Below are 25,339 nucleotides of genomic sequence, written 5' to 3' on the forward strand. Positions count from 1 at the left end.
ATCTGTACATCATAGGCTCCCCAAAGCACTCTTTAACAGACCACAGAGCTGTCCTAGTTTGGGGCTCAATAAAGCCTGAGTGGAAGGGCGCTCTCAGCAGTTCTGGACAGGACTTTGAGATTTCTCCGGAGAATAATTTCTTCCTGGGCTTGTCTTTGTTTTCCTTATCCAGTTTCTGGCATCCAGCATTTCAGGGCAACAGCAAGTTTTATTGAGAAGCCTGCACTTCAAATAACTGAGGTTGCACTGTGTGGTTGAACTGTGTGTGTCTTGTTTCTTAATTAAAGATAGATAAATGTGCCACTGGTGACTGGAATGTTGTATGTTCACATTTAACAACCAGCTAAATAGATATTTATTGATTGTCTGGCTGTGAAATGCAGTGGGTTTTAATAATTTGTTGATATGATGCAGTAATACCCCAGCTCACTATTAACAAATGTAAGTAACCCTCTACTTGATCATTTTGGGCATTGCAAGATGCAGTATTTAGGTCTGGGAAACTTGCAGCTTTTCCACTTTCTGGAATAAACCTTAATCAGGCGCATTTGAGATGGGTCCCATGGGTGATCTTGATCTTTGTATTTGTGATGTAAAGGTCCCAGTAGGTCCCATAGAGGGTTTTTAAACATCCTGTAAAAAATTTTGCTTTTCTCTGTAAAAGATCCAAAGTTTGGGACTTTACCACAGAGAAATTAATCTAGTTGGAACATCCAAATAGTTCTGTGTGGCAGCATGCTGCAGATTAAGCTGGTTTAAAGGACAAGTCTGTCCAGACCTCAGATCTGGTGATCAGTTCAAGTTTGAATACAGAAAGAGGGACAACTTTGGTAAACACCTACTCTGGTTAATTTGGATTACCAATCCTAATCAGTGTCCTCTGTTAAATTGTTATGGCTCTGGGCAGGACTATGGCTTTGTGATGTTAGCAGTGGAGGAGGTTTATTCAGGGTCTTCTCAAATTGTGGCTAACAGCACAGAATTTAGTCAAAAAGTAAATTGGCTATGGTACTGAGGGTTTTGACTTTTGAACCCTCCATTCAAAGCATATAAAATGTTAGGGTCTGGGTTTAGCCTTCGGAACATGAGAGAGTTTACCTGCTCTTTTATGCTTGTTTTATTTAAAAATGTTGCAGCATCTAAAAAGGAAGAATGGAACTTGCAAAAGATGAAAGCCAAATGCTGTGCTGACACACTCCTGCTGTTCTGTGGATTTCCTCATTTATACTCTTGTTGGTTTAGCTTGATCTAAAACTGGTACCTTCTTAAAAATGATCAATGGTACTTATTTGAAGTGTTGCAGGCCAGGTGATTCAAGGTGAGACACAGCACACCTCTAGAAACAGAAAGAAGAGTCTTCTACTCAGATAACTTATATCTGAGTGTGATTCCCATCCTGAATTTGTTTCTCCCATTGGCCCAAATCCATTGTGCATTATTTGTCATAAGTATTCTAGGCTTGGACTCTAGTGACACTAGAGGGGAGAGAGGGAAATGGAGAAAATTTGATATTGGTCTGTATTTGAAGTCTAGGAAGTTTTTCTTCCTCCCTGCAATCAGTCAATTGGGAAGTAATTTCAAAGTGTTTCATGAATAGCCACTGCTTGATTAGCCTGTCATTAGCAGCACTGGGCTCTGATTTGTTGGGGTATTAACCACTCACGGCTTCCCTCCAGGAGAGCAAACAGATAATGCTTGCTTTTGAAAACATATTACTTACAGTAAGTGTTTTCTCTGCAGACCACAGTGCATGTAATTGCGCAGACCTTCCAAATTTCAGGCAGATGCCATCTTGTTTATTGGTCAACTAACTTCCTTGTAAATGGAATCTGATGAAGTTAAGTGGCAAAATTGCTAGGCCTGGAGCCTTTGTGAAGAGAAGGCATCTTCTCACCTCCCTCATTCTTGCTTCCATTTCTTCTGGGAAAAGCCACAAGTTGTCATTAGGGCAAAACATCCTTTGTAAGAACATTATTTCATTGCAAGTTTTCTGTCCTGCTTAGTGTTAGCTAGCCCTTTTTCTTACTTCATCCTTTAATCTCTCTTTTGTTTTAAGCTACTTTAATCATGGTCTTTCAGTTTACTTCCACACCCTTGGCTGCACCCTGAGCACTGCCTGTTTAATTTTCTCATCAATACTGTTCTTCTATTCCAGAATATTTCCAGTCTCAACTCCTGTCATTTTCTCCTAACTTGGACTACCACAACCCTGACATTCCTGAATGGAGACAAGACATTGGCAAAGTCATCAGAAGAGCTCTAGCACAGGTGAGCTCCTGTTTCCTCTTCTTCTGCTCAAACATTGCCTAGGCTGTTAAAGCATGCAGACTTTTTCAACATGCTAGCTTAGAAGAGTGGGAAGAACAGCAGTAATGAAGTTATCATTTTAAATTGACTGCTGCTTAATATTCTGAATATTTTTATAGAGGCAAACTATTCTGGGAATTCTGTGAAAATATTGTAATTACTTTTATTAATGTTTCTGTGGCATTTTTCAGCTTTTAATATCCCTAAGGACTTTACAAATTCCTGATTGTAATAGCATCACTATTACTCTTATTTGCCAAATTGATATTACAGGGTCCGTTGTTTTCTGTTCCAAGCATTTGGGTAGTGTTCCTGTGTCCTGTTGAACAGCTGATCCACTCTGTCCCAGAAGACAGATATTGTAGTAATGTTAGATGCACGAGAAAGATATTTTTACTTATTCTGGATATTCAGTCTTCTAATGGAACTAAGTGTAGCAACTGGTGAATCTTATAAAGCTCTACTCCCTTTCCAACTGGGGCAGAAAATGAAGATTCAGAGGGAAAATAAAACTTACCTTTTAAAATACAGGACAAAGAGAAGCTTCTGGGGTGTAAGATACTGAATCTTCATTTGGGATTAATTAGAATATGTAAACTAGCACTCAGATTCTTGCAGGAAAGGGGACAGAATAATCTACGATATTAAATAGCTAGGGACTTTGGTTTTCTGTGAAATCAAGTGACGGATTTAAGCAAGGTTTTGTGTTTTTTACTTTCTGCCAAAAAAAAATCTTGTGGTATTTTTTTTTCTTCAGCTACAGCTGTTCTTAGAAATGAAGGCTGATTATTTTTATGAGGAAAGTGCATTCCTGCTCAGCTTTTCTCATCCACAGCCCACTCAAAATTCACAGTTTGTGAGAGTTTCCTTGATTGTTTTCCCATCCTGAGAAAACACTTAGTTCATCTGTTTAAACTGGTCTTCCCTTTTACTGTGTTCAGAGTCAAGTTTGTAGAAAAAATTATGTTGTAACAACGAATGGTTACAGACAACATCAGAAAGCATATAGAAATGCTTGTCTGTATATCCTTTTGGGAGTGGTTGCAGTCTGCAGCCTATGCTTATAGGACAGATCACGAGGAATAGGGGCTGCCCTGTCAATACATTTCAGTTCAGGAACGAGGCCAAGGAGCTTGAGTTGGAGTAGGATCAGGTGGCTTATTGGGTTAGCCTCATATAGCAGAGAGTTTCTGAGGGAGGAGAAGCTTCCTGCTGTGCTGAGGATGCACAACATGGTTTTGGGAAGTACAAACAGAGGGCAGTAACTTTATTGGTCATGATAAAGACAGCAGTGAGAGTCAGGCATGGAGCCTGAATCTTGGTTCAGCAAGCTGACCAGCTTCCTTCTGATCAGCGCTATCATTAAAAAAAAAAAAAAGTTCCCAATGGAGACATGAAGAAATATATTGCACATGGCATGTGTGGATCCCCATAATCTGATATTAGAAAGTGTTTGTAGGTAATTTTCTTCATATGTTGCCATTAGTTGCAGACTTACTAGTGGTTGATCTGAGTTAGGCTCTCTGAATTTGACTTTGAGTCATTCTTTTGTAGTGAGGACTTAATGGAAATTCAGACCTGGAGACACCCTAAGTTTGGACTTTGAACTCTGGGTTGAGCTCTTTGAGCCCAGGGATGTTGTCAACCCTACATTTACTTCTAGAAATGAAATAGTGTATCATTAGCAGAACTTCTAGTTCAAGGCACACTAAATGGGCAAAGCAGTTTGTGAGGGCCACAACATCTATGGCAGAACTGTCAAATAATTTGACAGGAGCACGGTTTCCCATAGTGGATGGAAAATCAGTAACATAAGAGCAGCTAGAGACTTCCTTTTTACTTTTTTTTAGGTGACTGGTATCCCTGATGAACAGATCTTGGTAGCTGTATTTCCTGGGCTGCCTACTTCTGCTGAACTCTTCATACTGCCCCGTAAAAATACAACAGAGATGAGGAAAAGCAGTGAGGCCGATCTAGAGCAGGTAAGGAAAGAAGGATTCACAGACCATTCACTCCCATCATACCATTTGCAGATGGCTCCCTCAACCTTTGCAGCATTAGAAATGACTTGCAGTCACTGTGATGGAACTGGATGCATCTGGGACTGTGACAGTATATTTATGTCATTAAAGAGAATGACTTTTACAGGGAAAATTGGCTTTCCAAGCACCTCACTGAGATATGTCACAGTCTACCAGCAGTGGTTCTTCCTAGATCAGTGGTGTGTCCTCATTACAGAAGCTGTGGCCAAAGGAACCTTGAATGCATACTCCCTGGAGGAATGCTAATAGACAGAGGCCAAAGCAGCACAATAATATACTGAGGTTTACTGAAAATAAATCAAGCTCTTCAGGTTGTATATCACTGGAACAAGACCTCTTTATTCTGCAGCAGCGAATGGCATGTGCAAACTATATTTGGAAGTTACAATATCCATCCATTTAGATAAATAGGTAATTACAGTGATGAATAGCTACAGTGATATGTAGGCAAGGGAAGAGCTAGGAACAACAGCACTAGTCTGCTGAAGCTTTTTATGCTAGAATTACCAAGTGATTAAATCAGGTCTATGAAGGCAAAGGAGTGAAGTACTGCTGGAAAAATTGCTTGGCTATAGCTTATGTTCTTGTATGCACCATTTCTACTTTGTGGAAGCTATGTGTGAGCCCATCTCAAAGCACCTACAGGAGTAACTCTTCTGTGATCAAACAATGAATAATTCAAAGGATTCATGAATTCTATGGAAGCTGTGGTCACCCACTGAGCAAAGTCAGCCCCTTTAGAGCAGTATATTTGTCTTAGAAAGCTAGCAAAGCTTCACTCTTAAATTCATGTTGTTAAGTGTGCAGAAGAGATGCATGGCAGAGGGAAAGTTCAAACGGCTATTTGGAGGGATTTTCTTGGAATCATTTTCGTCCTGTTCAGTAGGACCTACCCATATTAGAATTCTCCATGAACACATGGTTGTAAAAATGTTTCATATATCAGTATTATGCAGGCGTCTCAGATTGGGTTTCTGACCTAGTTGACCATGAACTGAAGCTCTAGTGCTCTAACTTTATTTAAAAGCATACTCACTTGTACTTTGGAACCAATTGATAGCTCCTGCTTGAGGAGCTCTGCTCTGGCCATCAGAACTATTCTGTAGAGACCATGCATTAACAAGCTCAGGCTCCAGTATATGTTAAGTATATGCTGCAAGGCAACAAAATAATACATCATAGGTAGGTTGCTGAGCCATGAGTAACCTCCACTCCAATGCTCCTCATCTAAGTGGAGGAGAAATATGACAAGTTTGACGTTAACCTTCAAAACTGGACTTGTAGCATCCCCAACAACCTATTTAAACAGGATCTAAATGACTAGGGTTGTTCTGAATGTGAGTGAGTTAAGAGATTTTACTAGGCTGGACCACCCATCTCGGTTCCATTATTCACTAACGAAAAGCCTGTATCTCAGTGATTTCCAGGTGCATTAGCTCAAATTCACATGACATTTTGGAGGGTGAAAAAATCCTTATTTCTCTTCCACTCCCCATTCTCTCCCCTGCCCTGTATTTCCAGAAGAAGTATAATAACGCTCCGAGTCTCAAAAATGTCTGTCCTGTAGGGAGATTTGCATTCAGTAACATTCAGTTCTGTCTGAAGCACACGTACAAGTTTCTCTTCACTTCTTCAGTCTTCTCACTTCCCTTTCACACCCCTGCTTTCTTCCACTTCTTCCCGAAGCCAATAAGATGTTAGTCACCATTCATAGACTACATCCTTTCCCAAACATTCTTCAGAGCCTGCTCTCTTGCATATTTTAACTACTTGTATCTCTTATTATTTCCTCAGGTTGTTGAAATCCTTTTTAATGCTCTCAACCAAAACCTGGTCCAGTTTGAACTGAAGCCTGGCGTTGAAGTCATTGTGTATGTCACTCAGTTAACATTAGGTGAGTGAGGAGTAAAAGGCATAGCTATGGATCTTTTGAGGATTCATATAGCTCCAGAAGGATGATTCTGCATCAGAGCACACACAATTTGGTATATGCTAGTGGAATATTTAGGATTAATCGTCTCGAGACAATGTCTGTGGCAAAAGGAGGAAGTGTTGAAAACAGAATTCAGCAGTGGCATCTTCATGCACCTGTTTGTACAAGTATTACAAGTTCCATTTAGGAATTTCTTATAGATTAGTTAACTAGTACGGTGATATTTTTCAGGTGTTTTAGAACATCACGTGAATGATCTTCTATTAAATTCTTACTCGGCACCTGTAGAATTAATTGGGAGTATTCTTACTAACTTTCATGGATATTGGATCAAATCGTTATGGCAGAGAGGGACTGTTAATGTTACGGTGAGCCAAGAAGATTTATGTGGGCACCATACTCATGAAAAGATCTAGGCCTGAATATTGACTTCTACAAATTAGAGCTTCTTTAAAGATCAGTGTTAGACATCTCAATTTTCACATACTAATGAATAATTACTTCAAGTTTCATCACTGCCTTTGCTTTAGACCACCCTAGTGTGAAGCTCTCAGCTGCAGCTGAGAATTTTGGCCAGCCTAGAGTGAAACTCTCAGTTATTGCTGAGACAGTGATGGCTACAAGAAAAAAAGAAAGAAAAAAAAAGGAACCAAATATTTATGCAAAATGAGAAATGTTCAGATGTTACTTACAAACATTTGCACATCATTAGGTACTTCTCATCAGACACTTGATTCTCAGCACAGTACTCAGTCCGTTAAGATGGTCTGCTCCAAAGAGCTGTAGAAATAGCTGCACAAACAAGGTATCATTATACACTTTATTTACCCCACCAAAAATGCTGAGGATGAATGGATCAAAACTCCAAAATGTTATAACGTAGAACGTGCTTGAGTCCAGGATTATTGCTTTGGGCTCCTCTCCATTATGAAAACCAACTTGATTAGAAAGTCATGGGCAGGTCTGCAAGGTCCAAAAGAAGGGCAAGCTTTGAGGCTTCTCAAAAGACCAGGACACTTTCACATGTGAGACAGACATGTCTGTGAAAGATGGGAGTCACATTGTTCATGGGCACTATGAGATTGCTTCTCCAGAGGAGAATAGATATGCATTAAGCCACACTTCCTGAGTTTAATTTCCACTCCAGTCCCTGGAAAAACCTAAAAAGAAATAGGCCAGAATGTTAATATAGGAATGATCGGCCATTCAGATGAGTGTGGCTTGCTGTGCCTTTTCACTAGGAGATGTTACTGCTCTGTCTTGAAAAAGGAGCCTGGCTTTCGAAGGACACAAGAGTCAATTAATTTCCTACTGATTGGTCTTGCTGAAAACAGCATGCACCATGCAGTGGTGATAATAAAGCAGATGTGGCAAAGACAGAGTTGAGCTCAATTCTCTGGTAGTTGTGTGTTCCCTAAGAATATCTTGCAAATGTAATTCTATGCCTTTCCTCCTGCAGCACCCCTTGTTGATTCCAGCACGGGTCACAGTAGTTCGGCGATGCTGATGTTGTTGTCTGTGGTGTTTGTAGGCTTGGCTGTTTTTTTAATCTACAAATTCAAGAGGTAAGTTGAGAATCTGTGGAGGATGGGAGGAGACAATGGATGGTTTACAGGAAATCTAGGCAGAGTAGTGCCTGGATTGCAGGTGTAGAGTGAGCTATACTGGCCTAAGGCTTAGACTGGTATAGCTCTGTATTTCTTGAAGAGGAGTCTACCTCCTGCCCTTCCACCGCATTGCTCTGAAAGTTCACCAAGAGCTCAGAAATCAAGCTGTGACCTGCTTCAGCAGATTGTTTGAACCACTGACCAGAATTTGGAACAAACCATGTGTGCTCACTGAGTACTGAGCTACACAATGCAAACCTAGTTAAAAAAAAAAGGAAGATCAACATCTTCATACAGTCTATATCCATCTTGCCAACTGCCTTAGTGTAGCAGGATCTCATTTGTATCTTGCAAAGTGAATAGCTTAGTCATGCAGGGGAACAGGTGTCATTATGTTAAGAGAGGGAGACTTGATGCCAGAAATGTTTGTGTTAAGCATCAAAATGCCTTTGCGAGGGAATCTGTGCTGAGATTTTCTTTGCCAGTTGTTAATATAAACCTTTTGCTTCTGGGCAGTAAGCAGGATATGTGCTGGCCCATGGCACTTTGCTGCTGCAAGCTATCAAACACAATATGGGATAAGAATAGCCTTTTAGCTGAAGGGCTACCTTACGAGAATATATTTTAGACAGATGGAGCTTCTTAGCAGGAACTTTGTATTCAGTACAGTACTCCCTGTGTTAAATGGTCTGTGTACGCAGATCCTGCCTTGTGACAAAATATCGTATTAGAAACATAAAAATAAAAATCTGGACATCAATAGTTTGTAAACCCCCAAACTGGGAATCTGGAGTTTTCCTGTCTAAATTCCAACAATATGTTTCTCTCTCCAGCTTATCTACAGGTCCAGGTAAGGCTAGTACTCTAATATTGTTAATAGGATACAAAAATTAAACATGGAATTATAGGCATATATGCTACTCTCCAGGTTTAAAGCTGCCCTGTTCTCTAAGCTCTTACATTAACCATTGTCTAAGTCTGTGCATATCAGGATCTGTTACCAAACTCCTGCTGACTTCAGTGGCCCAGGACAATTTCCTGAGAATCCATGTATGAGAATCTGCTGAGGTGCAGATTTCCAGGCCTTCAGCCTGTCCTGCTTGTTGTAGTCACTAATCTCAAGGCACTGATATAATAATGTGCCAGGAGGCAGCTGACGACTTCTCTGACTCCTAGCTATAGGATGAGGAAGGCAATGAAATCTCTCTGAGAGATGTGTCAAGATCTAGGTACATCCATATGGGAGGTGTGCTTTCCTTTTTGTCTTGGTGAGATAGTTTCTTAGGTTTGGGCCAATGTCTTTGGATTTATGGTCAGCAATCAAGTCAGCAAGAAGGATCTGCATATTTTGACTGCCAGCGAGTGGTATGGAGCATGGTAATCCACTTTGCATTGGTAGGCTCCAGGTCCTGTTATGCTGCTACAGCTCATGAAACAAGCTCTCATACTACTTAGGTGTCCTGAGACTTATTGAAACCTTGAGCATAGCATCCATCAGCCTTGTGCTGTGCTCCATGGCTGGGAAGAACACGTCTTTTAAAAATCTGTCTGAAAATGCAATGCATTACAAACTGGAGGGGGGAAGAATAAGTGTGGGGTGGGAAGGAAGAAATGGTTAAAGCTTGAGTTTTTAAGAAAGTCAGATACCCAGAGTGTCTGTCCTCAGGTTGATTTTTCAGGACAGGAAGCAACTATTTCAGCTCAGTGAGAGCATTCAACAGTTCTTAATGGAAGGTTGAAAGGGGTTGAAAACAAAAGCTTTCCTCTTGCTCTCAGTGATGCAGAGGTCCATTAGCAATATGTACTTTTCTGATGAACAGTTATCCTGGCCTGAATATAGAACTGCTGCTTACAGGAAAATGTTGTGGGGAGAGCACGGGCCTGCATAAATTTTTAATTCAATAAATTTATAGAATTAATGCTTTGCTGGTTTGCACACAAGCTCCTTATTATGAGCCCATCAAGTTATAAACTCAGCAGGTATGTTAAACACTGCTGCCAGAGAGATGCTTGTTGAGGAGGTTTGGGTGGAAAAGGAAGGAGAGGGAAAGCTGGGGAAATCAGCTGTAAAAAGGTTGTTTCTTCTCTGGGAGTATGAGCTTATAGCAGGTCAATACTGTTTGTGTATGCATGGTGGATAATAGTGTGGTAATTGGTGGAAAGTTGTGGGCACCTGTCTGCTGGGAGGCACAACAGGATTAGGTATGTGTGTATGCATGCGTGTGCAGCTGGCTCAGTTTCTTTCTTCCCCTAAGTCTCTGAAGTACCTGAAAGTTCTATTCCTCATAACTCTAAAGAGCTTTTCTCAGCTTTCTTTCTCAAATCTCAGAAGACTATCGCTCTACTATTGCGTTGTTTGGGAGCAAAATGGAGTCTTCCACCATTTCTAGGCATGTTCTCACGTCCACATCTCCACACGCCTCTGGAAGTATTCTTGGCACTTGAATCCTATGGGGGTCTTGTTACTTTCTTCAGCTGTTTTCTTTAGCATTTTGGGTGGGGGAACTTAGGGGTGGAAGAGTTCCTCTCTCCATGGCTGCACTATTTGTAGAGAGGTACTGATGAGTCACAAAAAATACTGTAGTTAGTCCTTTTCCTGACCAAATCGTGTGATTCACAGCCATGTGAATGTGATGCGTGAATTCCCTGTGTAGTAATGATGTCTTCTAGTGAACTGTAATTCATGTCTGAAAGTGCATGTCTGAAAGTTAGAAAGACAGAGGGTAGAAGAAAAGGAGGAGAACATGAGATTTGTTAACTACTGCTAAACATCGCAAATATGTCCTGAGTTGCTGCTGGTTAAGATCGGAATGCCAAATCAAGCCAAAGTGCAAGTTATATAAGGCTAGAACTTGACTGGAGTAAAATCAGTATAGGTCTATAAAACTGATGAAAGTTGAGGCATCTTGTGTTTCTCTCCTGTGTGCTTTAATGAACAGAAAAAATCCCTGAATTTCCTTTATTTATGTGGTGTGGTATGCATGGCTCAGAGCCCTTCTAAGGGCATTAGACAAAAACATTTGGTCACCTTCCAACAGGCCACTGAACACAGATAACTGTAGCACCCCCCAGGATGCTTAAGACATTACTTTTCAGTTCTCTTATTTTAAACTTGCATTCCTTCAGGGATTATGCCTGGAGGCTTATCTAACTATCTGTCTAACTGTCTATCTGTCTGACTTTCAAGGATATCATTCCAGCAGTCCAAGTTAACTTCTTTTGGAAGAAGGAAAAAAGAAAGAATGCTTCCACTTTCTCGGTTCCATGAACAGCAAGGGAAAATAAGTCCCTACAAACTTGCATGATCCTTAGCATGGCAAACTGTGTTTTGCAATGAAATGGTAACAAATAGAGTTTTCGGTAGGTTTCATGAGGTTCAAGTCGTTTCTGTCCTCTGAGGCAGGACCAATTCTTTATAACTCATTCTGATATGGCAGTTTCTACTGTGTCAGTGTGGGCCTGTCAATAGAAACAAACCTAGCAATTTTTTCTCAGTTAATAGTAGTGCTCAAATTGATTTTTACTTTTGGTTTCCAATGCACCACTGATCATATAATAAATACTGAGAGAGTTGGCAATTGCAACTGATTGTACTTACTTGATTGTTGCTGTCTGACTTGGGGGTACAGTGTCAACTGTGTGCACGTCTTCTCATTTAAAAGGGAAGGACCAGAGCATTTAGGTTTACTGCTAGAGGCACAGGGTAGGAAGGTAGTGGCCTAAAACTTTTGGGGTAGCTTTAGGCTGGTGTTATTAGTGGATGCTAATGGCACGCTCAGAGCTGAACATCCCTGTGGTGCTTTTACCAGTCTGAGAGATGATACTACTCTACATTACTGCCAGTGCTGCATTTTGGGGATTGGTTTCATTTTAATCGATCTGATTAATCAATGATATGCCAAGGATCCCTTGGCAAAACATAACCTCAAATATTTTGTTTCCTGTGCAGGAAAATCCCTTGGATTAATATCTATGCCCAAGTTCAGCATGACAAGGAGCAAGAAATGATTGGCTCTGTCAGCCAAAGTGAAAATGCCCCCAAAATCACTCTGAGTGAGTTCACAGACCCCGAGGAGCTGATGGACAAAGAGCTGGACACGCGAGTGATGGGTGAGACACAGCCCTTGGCTCGGGCTTGTTTCACTGTATGGGTGAGGATGTTGGTCAGTCGGGTGTTAGGTGAGGCAGTGACTGTGACCCTAGGTACAAGCAGATACTGAGACAGGGGCAAAGTCTCTCTGCAACAGAGTGACAGGGAATTTCACCTGCGGTTTTCCAGCCTTTATCCCAATGCTATATGACCAGGGTAGGAGCCTGGAAACAATAACAGGAATATAGGAGTGAGTTAGTAAAGGCTGTGACTCACACCTTGGTCTATTCATGACCCTGTCTTTCCTTTGGAAGGCTCCCAAATTCCCTGAACCCTCAGAAGAATCAACTAAGCCAAGCTTACACCATTGATGTGCTATCATTACAAGTGGATATGTCACCAATAGCTTAACGAGTTTACTGGTGGCCAACAGAGCTGTAATAACAGCTTTTCTGCATGCTTTATGCTTATTGCAAATGCAAAGCAGGGTGTGTTACTTTTAAGCACCTTTTCTGTCTATACACTTACACAAACATATCCTAAGAAGGAGTAAGAAGCAATATAGACCAAACTGTTGAAGGCAGTGCACTAATTCTCTTCTCCATTTTCCCCTCCACAGGAAGCATCTCAACAATTGCCAACAGTGAAAGCACAAAGGAAATCCCCAACTGCACTAGTGTTTAATACTGAAAGTCCTCTTGGTCTACAACATTTCTGAATTTTTATTTGTAATTATTATTGTTATAATTATTATTATTATTATTATGAAAAGAGAGAGTTATATGTCATTATTATCATTTGGGAGGGGATGGGGTGGGCTTTTTCTGTTTACCAGGGCTGCATTCATAAATAACGAGGTTTCTTCATATTTAGGAAATACTCATCAGATCAGGACCAAAAAGCAAAGAATGAGTGAAGTGTGTATTGGAATTTAGAATGCCAGACTCCTGTTAAATACAGAATGGGAATTAAGTATTAAAATGCAATAGGCAGATATGATAAAGAAGGCAAGATAAATATAGGTAAATGGTCCCTTTTCTGCCCCTTTTGTGAATCATGAATCAGCTATTTCATCCTGCCAGAAGGCCCAGGCTAAGCTGTGGGACCAGGCTCTGCAGCCTGCCAACAACCCTCACATTCCATTTGCAGGATCTCCTTTTTTAATTGCTTTTAATTTCAGTCACCCTCTGGCATTGTTGACTGCTGAGAAAGGGGGAAAAAAATCAGAGCAAACATACCCATCAGTGTTCCTTGGATTGTGGATTGGCTAGAAGGGACAGCACCGCAAGCAATGAAGAAGCATGCTTGAGTTTATGAATGCAGCCCAAACCCCGTGCATGTGAATAGCGAGGATGCCGAAGGCCTACTGTAGATAATTACAATGTACATAGCTTTTTATTTCTTGGGAATAATTTAATGTTTAGTAAAAGAAGATATGTTTAAAACAAAACCTGAACCACACACACACATGCACGCACACACACGCCAGCCAAACGGGGACCGTGGTGAGCACTTGAATCACGCTTTGGTTCCAAGTGTGTTCCAGTTGTCTGTCGTATTTCAATCTTTCACTGCTGTGTGTAAACAGCATGGTTTATTTCTCTGTGTATAACTGCAAGCCTTTTTTTTTTTTTTTGAATGTATATTATCATTTCCTATGAAGGAGCAGAAAAGGATTTTATCTGGATGGACTATGAGTCTTTCACAAATATTTTAGTGATGTTCATCATGATCTATTCACCTCCATTGCTGTTGTCCACTTCTGAGAAGGATCTTGGTGATATCAGGAAAGTAAGGAAAACAAAAAATTATCACAATCTCAATGTGCACAAATACCAATGTGCTTGCAGTACGCAGTACAGCCTCAACTCGGCAGTGGGCCAGGTTGCATTAGCTCCTTTTCCAGTGATACGCCATGCATTTACCAGTTAAGCTGGTGAAGCAAAGTGCTGTTCAGGATGCATAAGAGTATTAGATTTCGGCTGAACATGATGCATGTGATTAAGGACTGCTCTTTGGAGAAGGGGATGCTTAGTCAGACCTAAATAACTGAGCTAGGAAAGGTCTTATGTGTGCTTTAGGATGGCTGTTTCCAGTTCTGGAAGAAAATGCTAGTGAAGTAATTTCTGAATGTTGGGTTTGTAATTTTTGATCGGAACGGGGAGGTTAATGAAAAAAAATAGTGAAAAAACTCCTTAGGAATCTTCCAGCACACCGAGTTGAGAATAGCCCCTAGGAGTGGGCAGGAGGTAGACTTAGCAGAGAGTTGCTTTTATCCATTTATCCTGAGTTGATGATGCTAAAAGCGGACCTTATTCTGCAGGGTGTTGAGTTACAAGATCTGCTGGGAGTGGAAGGAAGATTAGAGGCATGTTTGGGAGATGTTCTAGTGCTTGCATGGTAACAGCAGGCAGAAATTAGGTCAGGTGACAATCTAAATAGAGGGTTCTACCTTTAATATATCTGGACTGAAATGAGAAGATGGCTAGGATTTAAGGTGTTAACTTGCTACCTCTCTGTATCACAACATGCTGGCTGCACACCAGCCTCTGCTACATGTGTTCACTCTGTGAATAGGTTGGAAGGTCTTTCAAAAGTTAGAATCCTGATGTGGCCTGAAAGGGGAGAAAAACAGTGGTTAAGCATGGTTTTGCAGAAAAACACAGAAGGTATTTCAATGCTGAAATAGTAAAACCAAAATGTACGGAAATATTGTTTTGTGGGAAGAATTAAAACTAAATATTCTCAGTTGTTCTGCTCCTCCATTTCAGTAAGGCTTGTGGGCCTTTTCTCTTGGTTTAAAGAAAATTCTTTTCTGTTTCCTCCCTCACTTTTCTGCTCTAGTTCCTAATACAAGCTGAAGAGTGATGGCTGTGTTTTTCTCTTTAAAGTTGAGTTTCCATCCATCACATGTACATAAACTGTTGTGTTACTGTCACTGTTCTTCTGAAACACCAAAGTAGTTTACAGTAATGGCCCACTCTGGTGATAACACTGTTAGTGCAAGGCCATAGCTTCCCATTTAGGCACAGATGGGAGGGATGTACATAAGCAATGGTCCTGTGGGCCTTGAGCTAAATTGTGGGCTGATCTCAGTCTTTGCTGATTGTTAGAATTTGAGGGACTGCTTTTGTGAGCTGCTGCAGAGGGCTGGATGAGAAATATTCATTATTTTCCATATTAACTTTTTCTTTTCTAAACCAGGAAGCAAAGTGAAAATGTTCACTGTTTCAAATTTTCCATTTTTTTTTTCACAGAAATGATCTTATGTTGATTTTAAAAAGAAAGAAATGGGATTACAGTTTTTACAATTCAACAGTTTCTCCCTTTACACTCTTAAATATGCTAAAATAACTCATAATGGATGGGAGAAAGCAAGGAGGAAAAAATTGGGAGTAAGCTACCGAAAAAAATAAAAGTAAAAAATGGAAACATTTTCATCCCTCCTACCCAAATTTAATCTCTATGAAGGCTGAGAAGTTTGGAGAAACATCAGTCTAGAAAGACCGTTTCAATCTAAGATTATTCTAAAGGTACTCAAAAGCAAACAAAAACCATGGACCCAAAATTAAATGTCAAAAATCTTGCCTGGTTCTTGAGTTGACTCAAATTTCACCTTTCATGATGCTTTCTGGGTATCAGCACCTGTCAGGGGAGTTCATTGCACTGCTGCTTGGACCTGAGTGTGCTCCATGCATGTCTGGAAAGAGCATGGGACCACGTTTGCCAGATCTTACCCCCTGCATTAGGGCAAAGCATGGCTGATGGCAGCTGGAAAAACCTTGTGTTAGTGATTGACAGCTGCTCCTTGAGGATGTTAGAAGGGTAACCACTATGCCTGCAGGGTAGCTGAGTCTGCAGCTATCCGTGGGACTTCTGTAAGGTTTAGGCAGCCAGTGCTGGCCACCTTTTATTTGGAAGGTACTGACCTAGGGCATTGGCACAGGCTGGAGAATTGTACATTTTTATTTGTATACTGCATGATGGGGAATAGCAACCTGGGGATGTCATTTTTTTTTCCATTTTTTTCCTCCCTGCAAGTTTTACCCCTGAGGAAATGTAATGGAAGTTCTTGAAGCTGTAGACGATTATTTACCTGAGGGAGGAAGGAAAGACGCAGTACCATAAGTAGAACATAAATAGCTCCCACAATCAAGCTGTGTATAGAGGAAAAGAAAGAGAGAGCAAGAGACTGGGTCAGTGGCCTCTATCACTGCCAGCCTTTCCCCCATGATAGATTCTGCCGTGTATTGACTGTAGCATAGGAATAATGCATGAGACCAGGAGACTAGCTGCAGCTTATGACCATATGTCTGTAAATCTGTTATAAACATCCAACAGACCCCCTGCTTGGTTTAACCTGTGCTTGAGAACCCAACACTAAGCCTGGCAGGATTGGAAATGAGGCTAGAGAGACTGGGGACCACAGAGTTTTTCAGTTAGAGTTGCTATCGATGAGAGCAGGCACAGGAGAACATGCGTTTTCTTCTGGACTAAGCCTTGGTTTAAGGGACGTGCAGAGATGTCCTGTTCTCCTCCCTTTTCCTTCAGTCAGTTCCTACACATGTTCCAGCATGTGCTGGTCTGAAAAAGCAAACCAGAATTCTCATATCCTTTCTGATGATGTTGGACAGTACATTAAACCCAAACCACCACCATGGTTTTAAAGGATTAAATGAGGCAGACAATTGCAATACTTGTATTAAACACAGTAATACAAATGCATGAGTCATATATATACATATATATATATACTGTTCTTGGTTTTATTGTTCCATTTGAATATTTCTACTGTAAAAAAGGCAGTGGTTTTGAAATTGTTGAAAATAAATGTATTTTTGTACATCAGAGTTACCCGTGGCTGCTCTTTCAGTCTTTGTTCTTCTCAAGTTTCCTTTTTGCTCTGTCCTCACTGGATTTCCCTTGCTGTATCTAGCCCTCCAACCCTGTATGTCATTGAGGGTCATGTAAAACACAAGGAGGGTGAGCAGAACAGTGTTACAAGGCAGGAAGTTTTGAGGTAAAAGATAAAAACTACCTCCTCTCTTTTGTTCTTACTGCGGCCCTCCAAAAATAATCATCTCCTTGCCTTTCCACCCCATGGGCTGATCCTCTTTGGAGCCTCAAAGGTAAATAGGATGGGAGACCTACCTGCTTATGCAGTCAGGGCCCTGTAAATCCCAAACTCCCATCTAGCAGCCTTTAGTCTAGAAAATGCTGCAGAGTGCCCATGCCAAATATATACATATATCAATTTGCTTTCACTTGTTGGCACAAGAGACTACTTTAAAAGGAAAAAAGTAAAAGAGAATATGCAAATATATCTGGATATTCATCAGCCATCTCCCTCCATGGGAATGCACACACACAGAGACTCCTGAAGTGCAGATTTCTGGTGTATGGGAGAGTTATTTGGGAAACATCTCTCCACTTCTGTCTCCTCCTTGCATTCTTTCCCAGGTGTCTACTACTGGTCACTCATGGAAGTGAGACCAATGGGCCAGGTCTCTTCTCTGATCTGATGCAGCAAATGTTTTATGTATGTATTACACATGAATGCAAATTAATTCTGTTTATTTCTTCCTTCTATAATTAACAACCAGTTGTTTCTGTTTTTCCTTTATGTTACTAAGCTGAAAAGGTCAGACAACTGAGTGTTAGGATGGCCATTTTGGAGAATGATGTATGAGAGACCTCCAGCATCACAGAATACCTCCCAGCTTTTGAAATCTTTGGTTTTGGCCCTCTTTACAGCACTGCCTGTGTAATCCTTATGTTCAAATAGTCCTGAAATACGGATCATGAACAGATAAGCACTAATGATGAAATTACAGTGGCTTAATGAGCTACCACCGAGACCCAATAATCAACTATGTGCAGAAACCCAGCTAAGTGCAGCAGCGAAGTCAAATACAGGCACTTAAACATCAGCCCTCGTAATCTGGGAATATGGGCAGTAACTCAGTCTTTGCCTGAATCTAGCTCATTTTCTGTGCGAGGCGGACTTCTTATTCCCTTTGTTAAAGGCAGTGTAAGCATGGCTTGCTACATTGTGATATTCTCATGTTTGCACCAAATACCCCTCCCTTGGGGATATGGTGCTGCCCAGGAACAGACCATCATAATTACTCACGGAGGATATGGTGCTGCCCAGGAACAGACCATCATAATTACTCATGGAGGAACCTTGCTGCTGTCTTGTTTCACTTCTCTCTGTGGTATTCAATAGCACCTTTGTGAGCCAAAGCTGATATGCCAGGTATGGGACAGCTGTGGTATGGGAAGGAAAAGTACCGTCAAGTCTATTTTCCCCAGCTTGAAATGCTGATAGTGAAAAGTTTGGGTTTGGGCTCGCTCACTCACGATGCTCTTGTGTTCCTTGTGCAGGAAGAGCCTTTCATTACTTGTATAATGGGAGCACCTAGAGGGCCTGGCTGAGAACACATCCCCCTTGTGTCCACCACTGAATAAACCATGTTGCAGCAATGCTGGTGATGGACTGCACAAATGCAATGAGAAGTGGCCAAGGCTGGCTGCACCCTCACCCACATGCTGCAGTGTAGAACAGAGATGAAGGAAGGTGTGTGCCTGTACCAGCCAAGGCTCTGTCTTCAGACTATTTGGGGCATTGGGCTGAGTCCTCCTGCTGTAAGGCAGAACCTGAGAGATATCTAATGGGCCTTTTGCCCTTCTAAAATCATCTGCCTGAAGAGGTGTAAACTCACTGCTCCTGCTTGCTAGGAGTGGGACCAGCCTTGCAAAGGTAAGAACAGAACCTCTTTCCCTTGTTCCTAATTCAGTCCAAAACTTATTGCAACCAGAAATGCAAGTTCCTACACCCTAGAGAATTAACCCAAAAGAGGCCTAGGGATTCAGGTAACTTCCTCTGACTGCTGTTGCCCAACTTCTAGTTCTTGTTCCGGGGACAAATGATACATCTCCCGTCCAGAATTCAGGACACCGTGCACTTAAACATGGTGAGGCAGCCTACAGCTGAATTTGCTTTCTGTGCAGGTCTTACTTTTTCCCTTGGCCCCAGTGAAGTACTCTGGTTATTAAGCATTATCAAAGCACCATTGCACTACTGACATATTATTGTAATACATCATCTGAGTGCTGGTCTCCCATCATATATCATGGTGCTACATCACAGGACTGACAACTGACAGGAGCCCCAGACCCAGAGACAGATCACTTTTCTAAGCTTTATAGGCTTTATTTTTTTTATTTTTTTCCCTCTTTCTCCTCTCCCCTCTGAGACAGCAAGCAAAGACAAAGAGAGCAGTGCTGGACTGCTGCCACTAAGCTTTCAAAGCCTTTAAGGATATTTATCTATTCATTTTACCCTTGACTCTGGAACATTAATTAAACAAGGCTGCTGATGTTTCTATATAAGCCCACAGAGATGGGTTTCTTTTGGGTCATGAAGAAGGAAATGATCGTTTGCTGTGAACTGTTTCATGAGACTAGCACATGTGAAGGTCTGTGTGTGAGCAGAAGAGAGAGAGATGAGTCCTTGCAAAATTAAAAATAATGTTTTGTTCCTGAATTCAGAAAATGTATTAGTAGTAGGACTCAACTATATTTTTAATGCAATTGTGATGGTAGAGACAGGACAGAAGGTAATAGTGTTTTGTTGTTGTTGTGATTTTACCCCTGATAATACAAAAGGATCTGCTTCTTCATTGCTTTATGCTAGTTTTACCTGTGCAAACCCACTGACATTAGTGAAGTCAGTCTTGATTTACACCAGAGTGAGCTCTCACATTAAGAGGAGTTACATGCCTACTTCAGGGACAGAATAAATCCTTTTTAATGCCTTGTTGTGAATGTCAAGCAGTTTTCAGGCCCAAATTCAGGGAGTTTGTAATATTACTACTAAAAAACCCTACTACTACAGGGACACAATGGGGAGGAAGAAGGAGAATGTTCATTAAATGAAAAGGAAATGTTGTGATGATGTGTGCTTTTAAAAAGCCAGTGCTGGTTACGTGAACCTGGAAGGAGAAAAGGAGACGAAAAATGGAAACCTGATGTGAAACAGCAAGGAAGAACAACGGACTGGCTGAAAGCCTGTGGCTGACCAGGGTGCTCAATGAGGGGGAAGTGGATGTTTAATCATTTTAATATGAAAACATCTAAAAATCTCAGGCTGGATTAACAGAATCAAGAGGAGGTGTAGCACATCGAGTACATATAAGATGGAGTCATCCCTGCTTCCATGTCCTGAGGCCCAGCTTTGAAACTAAAATGTGAGTTTTAAGCAGCTGATTCCCTACTGAAGGTGGTCCATTATAGAGGAGTGGTGGGTGAATGGTAACTCAGGTTGCATTTGTAGGCCATTTTCAGAGCTCAAGTTGGGGCCACATGTAATCTTATTCAAAGAGTTGGATGTAGAAAAGTAGTGGATCCTGATGTTGAATGTAGATGTCACTGTGGGAAGGGCAGGATGATGGGAATACTTGAAATGCTGTGCAAAATTTAACTGTTCTTGGGACTCACTCTTCTGTCCCTGCAACTAATTGAAGTGTTGTTTGGGTGAGAGGATAATTTAAAATCAGTTCCTGGAGTAGGAGGCAAGGGTAAGCTTCTCCAGGGAGCTATTTAAATGGGTCTCAAGAACTGACTAAAGCAATTGGCTGAGCTAAGACATGGGATGTAGCTACCTGGCATTCTCCTGTGACAATGAACGTTCCCTGAAGAGAAAACAGGGAAATTAATTTTTTTTTTAAGGAGGAACAGAGGTGGTGAAAATGAAAGAGACAATCTGACCACTGGGAGAAGGCAAAGTCAAGCTGTACAACATCTCTTGTTGTCCTAGCTCCAAATGTTTGGCTATTCCTATGGCCCAAAACTTGCTACACTAGCATGAGTGCATACACACCATTGTTCTGGGGTCCCCAGAGGGGTTCCTGTGAGTCCACAGGGATGGAGGACTGAGAGCCATAACACACCACTGGAATGGTCAGGACCAGGCAATGCTGCCAGCAGGAAAAATGCTGCAGTTACCTCAGGAAATTTGCTTCACAGTATCTATATATTCCCCCAAGTATCTAAAGCTTATTGTGGGCAAGTTTGGGAGTCTAAATCCATTTGTGACTCGGGACCTTAGTGCCTAATAATATTGCCTATACTTGGAATAATCTGAGATATTGTTAGGAATACCTGTGAGACTGTGCTTTTAATCATTTTTTTTTTTTTTTAACCTTGAAATGTTCCTATCAGTTCCACTCTACGGGCTGCTAGAGATCTGCACCCTGTTAAAGGATGCTGAGGAACTTTCCTCTGTTTTTTGTATATAACTTTCCTTCATTTTGTAGGTTAGACAGCAAAGTCTCAGCCACACACACACCCCGTACTTTGGGACCATGAACAGTTTACAATATGAACAATATTTACAATAGATTTGTCCATTTTTTTCTTCAAGTAAAAGTCACAGAAAAGGTCAAACAAGTGGCTTTGGTGCAGGAAAGCCTGAGGGCAGTTTTTGGTATCAGTGCCATCAGTTTTGGCACCCAAGACTATGGCTGTTGGTTGGTCATTAACTCCTACAGGCCTTAAGGCACACCCAGCTCAGCATAAACCCTCACATGAGTTGCACAACCCCTACACTTTGCTGGCAGAGGAGGAGGATTTAAGAACCATTGCCAATTATTTTTTTCAATCACAATATTTTTGTCAGCCTCCTAAACCTGAGTACTAGGAGGGAGTTGAACTAATTTTTTTATCTATTCCACTGAGGACTTTTGGAGGAAGGTATATTGAGAGCAAGGTGTGAAGGAAATGCAAGGCCTAAGCAAGTTAGCACAGTCTTGTGTTCCAGTCTCATGGCAGGCCCTGGGCCCAGGAACTCCAGGCCTGGGCCAGAATCTCCTGTCACGGAGGCTGGGGTGTTGCAACTCTGAGAGCTCACATTACAGAATCAACTAAATGCTGATTTCCCAGTTCAGGAGGATGGATCACTGGCTTTGTTCAAAACTGGCTTGGGCAGGAAGGCAAGGGGGCCCCAGGATTTCTGTTCTAAACTCCCATAGATACTGGTGACAGTGCCAGCTGGGTGTTTCAGGCCTTGTGTCATTTGTGAACAGGACCTTGAGTCACTGGGACTATGTTTACTCTGCAAGGCTAAAATCAAACTTGTGGACAAGCCCTATTGCCTTTTGTGGGCCTGATGTCCACTCTGGTGGTTGCTGCTTAAGATCAGAGCATGGATACCACGTACAGGAGGAGTCACACTGGGGCCAGTGGCTGGTGGATCGAGATGTAGCACGTTTGGCCCTGCTGAATGGTCTGGCCTTTGCAAACTCCAGCCTGAAGCTGCAAAGGTTTTGTTTTTTTTTTTTTTTTTTTCTCTTCCCAGAGAGTTTCGGGTGTCAGCCCAAGGCTACTCCACAGGGGCCATTTATATGGTCCATATGGATGAAGGGCAAGATAGAACTGAATAAAAGGCTTCGTTCCCAGCTTAAATGGCTGTTCAGACACGCTGAAATGTTTGCATCCAAATTTCTGGTTGTAGCTGCTGCACACCTGCAAACCATACTGCACCCCTCTAAAGACCCAACAGCTTGCATCAGGACCTCCAAGTGTGAGGAAGGCCAAAAGGGATGCTTGGGTCAGTGAACTGGGAGGTATCAAAGGTGAAAATGGGTGGGAGAGACTTCAGAGGGAGGCTGATGGTTCACTCTGAGCCCAGACCAATGTTAAGCTTTTTGGAGAGGCTTTTTTTTTTTTTTTTTTCTCCTTCCGTACAACCCTTTCTGTAATTTTTAAACCAGAATTAATAGCTACTCAGGATTGTTGGCTCCAACAGTTATTATTATGTTTCAACAGATGTTCAGCCAGTCAGATTATTTAATTAGCTTCATGCTCCTTAACCTTATAAATCTGTGAAAGCTGTGACAAGGATAAAGAAGAGGAATTAACGATAATAAATCAATACTCCAGCCCTCCTTAATGCAGTCTAAGAAGTTTGGATCAAAGAACCATTGATAAGTTTTGTGAGCAACCTGAATGTCTTGGATACAAATCTCACTTGATCAAAATTTTTGAGGAAAATGCCCAGGATTCTGGAAACAAGTTCCTTGGGAAGCAGGGAGAGCCTTTTTGTTTAGGGTGTGGGGTCAGCACTAGGGAGGCCTAATTACACTCCCTATCTCTTATGTTATTAAAAAAAAAAAAAAAGGCTTTTTTTTTTTCCTGAGGTGGTTGGATGAATAGAAGGCTTCAGGGTCTTCCAGCACACCTGCAGAGTGGCAAGACCACCCCAAATCAATGAAGATGGAAGACGGACAGCTTGATCATGTCACCATAGTTCATCTGAAGTGCTTGTAGCTAATGAACTCAATATGCAATGAGTATGGATCTGAGGTTTCCTCTTACTCTTTTTTATTGGGCTTCACACAATTCAGTGTGCGGGTCTTTCTATCATGTGGCAAGGGGTAGCCATGGCCAGGACCTGGTCCAGCTGTTTCCAGCTACTGGGTTGGTATCTATGAATTTATTGCACTCAAATATTGCAGGATTACAGGAGATGTGAATCAGTGAATCAAGGCATAAAGTGACCCACTTCATTCTCACCATGCCTGGAAGAACAGGGCTTTATTCCCACACATTATATTTTAAAAAGTGTTTCCCTCATCTTCATTTCAGAAAAATACTTTGCTGACAGACTTTTGCCCCTCCAGAGACTAACTTCAAACAAGAATGTTTATAGAGAAAAACTCAATTCAGTGAGGGCTTTTTTTGCACTCGTATTGGCTTCAGCAAGCCCCGTTTTTAGTCTTAATTTTTCCTTTCAGCAATTTCATCTAACAGGTCTCATGATATGCCTTCCCTACATAAACCAGATAAATCAGGTGTCGGAAATCTAGGCAGAGGAGGAACAGCTTTGTTCTGGAAATCTCTGGAGATTGGGCTTGACTTTGCATTGAGCTCTGTGCACTGGGGTTTAGGTCAAGCACAGATGGTAATGGTCATCCCTCTGAGATCTACAATTAAATGTTATTTTTCCCTGTGTGGAGCTAGTAATACTTGCTACACTGCATTGTTCTGGACTTTATTGTACTGATGGCAGTAAGCGGGACTGCTTTTCCTGCTGTTAGTGCCGTGGTAGGAATAAAATCATGTATTAGAGTTTGCCTATATTTTTATAATCACATACTTTCCAATGGCTGCATTGCACTTTGTTCTGGAGAGCTGCTCCACTCATCTCCAGCACCACCACCCATTTTTCTGCCTTCCTTACTTTCATGTGGCATCACATCCCTGCTCAGAAATTCCCATCTATACAGCTGCTTTAGTGGGGAAGTGAAATTCACCATTGTTAATGCAAAGGTTCAGAAGAGGAGACGTCTCCATTTTCTGGGGGGTAGGAAATGGCTGTCTTTTACGTGATTTCAGGAGTGTCAGGAGATTTAAGTTCAAAAAGGTCCAGGCAGTGTGACCTCCCTCCTACTGGGGTTACCAGACAGCAGCTGCTGTGTCTGCCTGTAGCTCAGTGACACCTTTCTGCTGAAAGCAACTTTCTAAAGTCATGAAGAAATGGGCAGGACTCTCAGCTAATACACCATTTGTCATTTCCCCCTCCCATCCTGTAAGAAAACAGATAAAATTATGTTTACACCTGTTGCTTTTGTTGCCTCTCTTCAGAAATGATGTTACCATTATATATATATATATATATATTTTTTTTTTTCCCCTTATCATTTTTTAGCTGGGACAGAATTAAGAATGAAATTGCAAGGAAGGAAAATGTTTGTAACAGCTCCATTTTTTATATGATGAGAAATACCTCCCAGGTGAAAGGAGACATTTTTCTAGGCTAAATTACACATTCTAAGAAGAGCATGAACAGACAGGCTGAAGTTTTGCATGGTAACCCATCATTAGTACCATTACTACTGCCAGTAACCAAACAATCTTCTGTTTTCTAGCAGTTAAAAGAACTGATAAAAATATCTTTGAGTGCAATCAGGAAGGCTTGGGAAACACTCTTCTTTTAGAACTCCAACGCCCTTTAAAAATATAGGGTTTTTTTTTTTCCTTCCCCTTTCATTTCTTTAAGGTTTTTATAAAAATGAAGAATACGACAGGGATTAAAATGAAAAAGGATCTGGAATCATTTTGACTGAGAGGAAAGAAATATTTGTACATTATTCATCGTACTCTCGGTTATTCATCAAAAGTTTCATTCTTCAACTAAAGTCTTTTCCTTATCTTAAAGCCACTGACATGAATATATATCACCAAGTTAAAAAGATTGAATTACACTTCTCCCGCTGCTGCTAAGATTCATGGAAGCTCAAAGCCCAGCCTAGTCCCTAGGTGTACTGAGCCAGTGCATTTTATGATTTTCGGAGAA

The 25,339-nt window shown here is 41.3% G+C and overlaps 1 protein-coding gene across 4 annotated transcripts in view; it reads left to right on the plus strand.

Moving 5' to 3' along the window:
• Window positions 1-16,860, plus strand: part of SORCS3 (sortilin related VPS10 domain containing receptor 3) — a 379,882-nt gene extending 363,022 nt beyond the window's left edge. For all 4 annotated transcript variants that reach the window (XM_040563972.1, XM_040563973.1, XM_040563974.1 and 1 more), the window contains 6 exons: window positions 2,156-2,268; window positions 4,158-4,289; window positions 6,144-6,243; window positions 7,742-7,847; window positions 11,839-11,999; window positions 12,599-16,860. In XM_040563972.1, coding sequence (XP_040419906.1) covers window positions 2,156-2,268; window positions 4,158-4,289; window positions 6,144-6,243; window positions 7,742-7,847; window positions 11,839-11,999; window positions 12,599-12,663 — 677 coding nt within the window. In that variant the 3' untranslated portion in view covers window positions 12,664-16,860. The remainder of the gene's footprint in view (window positions 1-2,155; window positions 2,269-4,157; window positions 4,290-6,143; window positions 6,244-7,741; window positions 7,848-11,838; window positions 12,000-12,598) is intronic.
• Window positions 16,861-25,339: the final 8,479 nt, after the last annotated feature.

Source organism: Cygnus olor, chromosome 7 (genome assembly GCF_009769625.2).
Source record: "Cygnus olor isolate bCygOlo1 chromosome 7, bCygOlo1.pri.v2, whole genome shotgun sequence".
Taxonomy (NCBI): Eukaryota; Metazoa; Chordata; class Aves; order Anseriformes; family Anatidae; genus Cygnus; species Cygnus olor.